Source organism: Galeopterus variegatus, unplaced genomic scaffold, assembly GCF_000696425.1.
Source record: "Galeopterus variegatus unplaced genomic scaffold, G_variegatus-3.0.2 Scaffold4122, whole genome shotgun sequence".
In the NCBI taxonomy this organism is placed as follows: domain Eukaryota; kingdom Metazoa; phylum Chordata; class Mammalia; order Dermoptera; family Cynocephalidae; genus Galeopterus; species Galeopterus variegatus.
The window spans coordinates 111,848-117,978 of record NW_007730233.1 but is presented as its reverse complement, the minus strand read 5'-3'; the positions used below and the strand labels follow the sequence as shown (position 1 = coordinate 117,978).

Sequence of the window (6,131 nt, the reverse complement as noted above, 5' to 3'; positions counted from 1 at the left end):
TTCTCTCTCTCTTTTTTGTCTTTTTTCGTGTCCGGCAATGGATCGCAACCCTCAGTGTCGCGCCCGTACCAGACCGGGACCGGCAACGGGAGTGCAACCCTCGGCGTTTCCCCCGCACCTCGCTCAGCCAGTGAGCGGCCGGTCTGTATGTGGGATCCGAACCCTCGGCGGGAGCGCCGCCGCGCTTCCCAAGCGGCACACTGTAGCAGTGCGCCACCAGGCCAGCCCTAAGCCTCCTTTTATCTAAGACTTTTAAAGAACATATGAATAGGGACAGAAGAATGAGATGATGTAATCTCGAGGAGGGCAAATAAATAACTACTGAATACTTCTAAGTGCCTACCACATGCCTGGGACTATTGTAGTCACTTTGAATAAACTACTTTCTTTAATTCCTATCATCATCTTAATGTTATAGAAGATAGAACTGAGGCACAGAGTGGTTGATGACTTGCCCAAGGTCACACAGCTACCAAGACACAGTCAGAATTTGAACTTGGGCAGACTGATGACAGAGCCCAGGCTCCTAATATTGTTGTTCATTCTCCTCCACCAAGAGAGGACGTACATGAGATCGTAGATGGCTGGGGAAGCAGTTGGGTGGGAAGCTGGCAAGACTCCAACTTGTCAGGAAGCTGAAGAGCTCAGGAGGCTGGAGAGAGAAAATGCATGCCTGAGAAAGAGGTGTGAGGACAAGGGCCCCCAAGAGCAGAAAAGTGAATGACAGCCACTTCCTCCTTCTGCGGTCTGAGCCATTTGCCTGTCCCAAGAGTAAGCACAGAGGCTCCTTCCCCATCCACCTGAGGTCTCCCCGTGGAAAGGAATTGTCCTCCTGGTCAACCCCCAGGGACAGCTGGCTCCCATCTTCTCTTCCTGTGCCTGGCACTGCCCTTGAATCTCCAGAGATCTTGAGGTGTATGTCCACCTAGGAAATAGTCGCTTCTACTCTCTCTTCCTCCTCTGACAGCTCCTCCAGCCCAGGCAGCTCAGGGTCAAGGCCCCTTGTAGGGTCAGGTGCTGTGGGCAGGGTCAGGGCTGAGGCCGATTCTGAACCTGTTTCCCTGTCCCTGGGATCTTTCCCTCACAGGCCATGGAATTATTTGGTGGGATCAAGGAAGCCCTCCTCGCCCGCCTCAAGAGTCTTCCCTGGATGAATGAAGAGGCCCGGAAAGAAGCCCAGGACAGGGTAAGGCCAGCACAAGGGCCCGGGTGGGAACGGGTAGGGGTGGAAAAGAGCATTGGATCCAGAGACTGGAGGAGAGCGCTAAAGACACGAGGGCACGGATGGCCTGGTGACAATATGAAAGACTGGGGCAAGGGCGATGAGAAGGAGAAATGCCCTCTGATGGCCTCGGGAGGACAGTGAGGTTCCTACCACCTCTTGTGTCTCTTCCCAGGTTATCAAACTGCAGGTGGAGATTGGGGCCCCGGAATGGGCCCTGAAGCCAGAACTGGCCAGGCGAGAATACAGCGATGTGAGTCCCTGTCCTGTCCAGCTCCTCCCTGCTCCTTGACTTCTCCTCACCTCCCTGACCCACCTGAGTCTGTTGGAGAAACACATTTCCCTGGGTGATTCTGATCAACCCCTTTTTTGTCCTGGGGCGGGCTGGGCTTTAAGAGGGAATACCCATGTGGGGGAGGGTTGTTGGCAGAACAGAAACTTTATAGGTCCCCATGTATATACACACACGCACATGTGTGCGTTCTGTGACTTGTCTTTATCTATGTGCTGATTCGTGAGAAGCACCAGCATGCTGTGGTACCATTGTGCTGGTCTCCACTGATCTGTGGATGTCTGTGTGTCAGGGCTTACCAGTTTGGGTTCAGATGGACCCAGCAGCATATGTCAGTGTACATCTACATTTGTCTCTGCGTACCCAAGTCATCTCTTGCCTCCTCTCCAGATACAACTTGGACCTAGCTTCCTGCAGTCTTTCCTGAGTTGTGTCCGATCCCTCCAAGCTAGAACTGTCCGGAGCTTCTTGCAGCCTTCCCCTCACCACAGGTACGTGAGCACGGAGACACAGACACTCCATCCTGGAGATACCCACCCATGATTAGTAGGACAGGAAGCTGGGGATCAGTGACAGTAGTGGGGGTCCTGCCTATGTCAGGGGGATAATAACTGATGGAGCTGGTGTTTATATGTGCTCTTCCCACAGATGGAAGGTGTCCCCCTGGGAGGTCAATGCTTATTATTCAATATCTGACCGTGTGGTAGTCTTCCCAGCTGGACTCCTCCAACCCCCTTTCTTCCACCCTGACTACCCCAGGTATGAGCCCTTCTATGAGGGTGGGTAGGGAGTTTCCCAAGAGGGAAGGACAAGTGTTCTGATAGATGGGACTTGTGGCTGGAGAATTGGGGTCAAACATGTAGAAGGGTTCTGAAGGTAAGACAAGCCCTTGTCTCCCTAGAGCTGTGAACTTCGGCGCCGCAGGCAGCATCATGGCCCAGAAGCTGTTGCACAGCCTCCACCAGTTCTGTGGGTAACAGGGCCAGTGGGAGGTGGGGCCATGGGAGCCCGAGGGGAGGCCTCCCAGGAAGGCTGTGTGGAAAAGGGAGGTTATTGGTGGGCTCCAGGTGGCACAGTCCCTGAAACTTTGCAGTGCTCCTGGGATGTGGGAGCTAGATCGGTCTGTGGTACCTCCATGTCCCCAACCCTTCACGATCCCTCATGGGCCCATTCCCTTGCCCCATTTTCAACAGTACTGCCCGGGGGCTGCCAGGCCTGTGACACCCATGCCCTACAGGGGACACGCCTGTGCCTGGAGAGCCATTATGCTGCCTTCCCATTACCCAGAGGAACCTCCTTCAATGGCTCCCACACGTTCCTGGAGGATGCTGCAGACGTCGGGGGGCTGGCCATTGCACTGCAGGTAACTCATTCACTGAGGGCCTCGATCTGTTTTTACCTGCAGACTAGAAACCCTGTCCTCAAGTTTTCCTTCCATCATCTCTCACGCAAACACAGTTGCATAGCTTTCTGCCCTTCACATCCCCACTGGACAGATGTCAACGTGAGGATCCCCCTACCCCGTAGATCCCCCATTTTCTAGGACACCTATAGGCCTCCTGGCAGCTACCCTTTCTTCTGGCTCAGACGAGTGTGTCAGTGCAGAACTTGTGAAGAAGGGCCATGAACTGATCCTGGGTACAGTGTGAAGGGCACTGAACTTCCAAATAGCCACTAGTCTGGAGCTGGAGCCTGAGGATGACTCTCCATCCCACCCCTATATCCAGGCATACAGAAAGAGACTATTAGGGTGCCATGGGGACACCACTCTGCCCAACCTGGACCTCAGCCCCCAGCAGCTCTTCTTCCGAAGCTACACCCAGGTAGGCAGCTGCCACCTCCCGCCACAGCTTGCTTCATATCAGATAAATATCCTAGTACTAATGCTCAAAGACCTCTCCTCCCCAAAACACGCTTCCCAAATGCCCTCGACCCTCTGCCACACGTCCCCCACATCGTGCTTCCTAACTTGTCCCCTCAATCATTCTTCACATCACTACAGGTTCTTCTAGCAAATACAATCCCCCAACGCCACTCAAAAAGGAGAAAAACCTCTCCTTCCAGGTCCCTCCATGAGATGAGCCCAACTTGCTTCTTCTCTCATGCCCCAGCAGTGCAGACCCCTTAAATGTGAGCCTGCAGCAGGCTGAGTGCCACATTCCCCCTAAGAGACCTCACCTCCAGGTGGGGGCTCAGTTTTTTGACATAACCCCCCCCTTGAGCACCTTGTGTTCCCTCAACGGACATAGTCCCCAATTCCTCAACACACTTAAAGACCCCCTCACAGGTCTCCTCCATGAGACCCCCTCTCGGTCATTTATACATGGTGTGATTACACAGCGCCAGACTCCTATCGCCTGGTGAAACGATTTTCAAATGGCAAATACTCCGTGTGGCCTCTAAACATTCTATTCCCTGCTCCCCCTCTGTCTGATCCCCCTGGTCCCCCCTCGTCACCAGGCCTGCCGTGTCCTACTGACTCTGATAACCTGCCCTTCTCCTTACACTTTGTTGGCCTCTCTCCCCAGGTGATGTGTAGGGGGTCTGGCCCCCAGGACTCTCAGGACACCCACAGTCCTCCCACACTTCGAGTCCACGGGCCCCTCAGCAACACTCCAGCCTTTGCCAGACACTTCCATTGTCCAAATGGCACCCTCCTGAACCCCTCCAGCCACTGCCAGCTCTGGTAACCTGGCTCACGAGAAGCCGGCAGCACACATGTATCAACATCTCCCTGGCCCCATCCAGAGAGGCAGGACAATATCTCCTGCCCCTTTCAGAGATAAAATAAAAGCTAGCACCTGGCTTTTGCCTGTCTCTTAATGACTCTTTCCTGCTATCTTCTAAGCATGCAAGTCAGAAATAAAGGGAGGGGCAAAATGCCTAGGGGTCAGAAACGGTAAGAGGGAGAAAACACCTAGAAGTCACGAAAGATAAGAGGGGAAAAATGCCAGAAATGTTTGACGGACACAAGAAAGAGAAAGCACCAAGAAGTGAGCTGGTGGTTTTAAAGGTCGCTCAGTGGACCAAAGTTCAGGCAATTAGACCACCTAGGCAGAGACAAGAGGGCTTGGGATAAGTCTCAGAAAGCTTCCCCCAATTGTCTTCAGGATTTTATTGCTGTTTTATTGTTGCTGCCTCTTCCCCCTAATCTATGGTTCTGAACAAAACCAGGAGAGGTGAGGGAGAAAGGGCATAGGTCGGGTGTCTCTGGCCCTGGGAGATGCAGCTCTGGGCTTGGGGAGGCCAGCAAGCCATGGTGTAGGTGATCAATGTCTCTGCTGCTGCTCCCTGCAGGGAGATGCACGTCCCCTTTAGGAGCAGTGTACTGGAGCTGTTGTTGGGACGGGGTCAGTAAGCAACCATGAAGTGCAGGTAGATATTCAGGTCTTCATCCAGGATCCAGTCCACCACCTCGTCCTCCACATCCCTCATAAAAAAACCATGATGCTGGCCAGGTTGAAGCAGAAGGCTAGGTGTAAAAGGTGGTCCCTGATAGCTGCTGCCTTGGATGGCTGGTCTTCCTCTTGCTGGGCCATGTCCAACACTTGCCACATCTCACCCACTGATGAGGCCACAAAGTACTCTTCGAACTGCTCTTGATTCTGGTCTGGAACAGGGGAGAGGGCAGGGACTGACATCCCTGATCCTGACCTGCCCCCACCCTGACCTTGGCCTGAAACCAGGAAGGGGAAGAGTCAGAGTATAGGAAAAGAGTTGAGGCCAAGGGATTTTGGCCCAATTGCCCATATTCTTGGCCTTGATCAGAAAAGTGGTGGACTCTTTATCCAGAGGCCTTTTCTGATCTGTGTTCACCACAGCCCCAGTACAAACACATACCCTATTTCTAGTGCTAGCTGCCTCCTCCAAGCTGTTACACTGTTTGGGGAGTGAGGTACCACCTTCAAGTACAAAGAAAACCAAAGACCCTCCTTCTCAGACAAAGGCACCCATAATCCCACACACAATGTCAGCTGGCTCAAGTGTGTCCCTGGATCAGAGCCCTGCTCCAGACTCTGTTCCACGACACTATTATTTCACACTATAATAACAGGGGGCTGGAATTACTGCCTATAACCCAAACTCATTTCAGATCTCACCTTCGCCTAATCAGTCATCTGGGTCCTGACCTTAAACAGATCTGACCCCTGCTTCTACACATTGTCCCCCTCTTCTCTACCTACCTGGAGAGGGTGTTTTCTCTCCTGAGCTCCCCTCGCCAGGGCCTGGGCTCCCTTTCTGAGGCTTCACCCACAGCAGCAGCAGGAGGGCTGTCAGGAATGCTGCCCTGCAGAGCTGTGAGCCCAGAGAAGTCATGGGCCTGTCCCCTCGCCCCCTAGCCCCCACGCTGCTGCAGGCCTTCCCTGACCCAGTGCCCAGCAGGCTCCCCCCACCTCCTGCTTCCTTCCTGTCCCTGTCCCAGCCCTTATCCCTTCCTAGCATCATTTTCTCCCCTTCTCTTCCATAGGACCTCTAACTTCATGTGCTTTGTGACATCACAGCCATGAGCTTGACCCTCATTCCAGCTTACTAGAGTGTTCCACTGCCAGGTGACAGAGTGGAGAACAGCCAGCGGGGGGGGGGGGGGGGGGGGGGGCTTGAGGTCGGCATATTTTA

General features: G+C 53.7%; 2 protein-coding genes across 2 annotated transcripts in view; one reads left to right on the top strand and one right to left on the bottom strand.

Moving 5' to 3' along the window:
* KEL (Kell blood group, metallo-endopeptidase) overlaps positions 1-4,204 on the top strand; it is a 20,924-nt gene extending 16,720 nt beyond the window's left edge. The window contains exons 11-18 of the mRNA XM_008586793.1: positions 1,088-1,186; positions 1,398-1,475; positions 1,905-2,005; positions 2,163-2,273; positions 2,416-2,483; positions 2,708-2,877; positions 3,242-3,337; positions 4,043-4,204. Coding sequence (XP_008585015.1) covers positions 1,088-1,186; positions 1,398-1,475; positions 1,905-2,005; positions 2,163-2,273; positions 2,416-2,483; positions 2,708-2,877; positions 3,242-3,337; positions 4,043-4,204 — 885 coding nt within the window. The remainder of the gene's footprint in view (positions 1-1,087; positions 1,187-1,397; positions 1,476-1,904; positions 2,006-2,162; positions 2,274-2,415; positions 2,484-2,707; positions 2,878-3,241; positions 3,338-4,042) is intronic.
* A 741-nt stretch (positions 4,205-4,945) lies between these two features.
* On the bottom strand, positions 4,946-5,831 carry LOC103602391 (chromosome unknown open reading frame, human C7orf34). The gene is made up of 2 exons (XM_008586792.1): positions 5,699-5,831; positions 4,946-5,124 (listed from the first exon to the last, which is right to left on the bottom strand). The coding sequence occupies exons 1-2, from the start codon at positions 5,829-5,831 to the stop codon at positions 4,946-4,948; spliced, it is 312 nt and encodes a 103-aa protein (XP_008585014.1).
* Between the last annotated feature and the right edge of the window lie 300 nt (positions 5,832-6,131).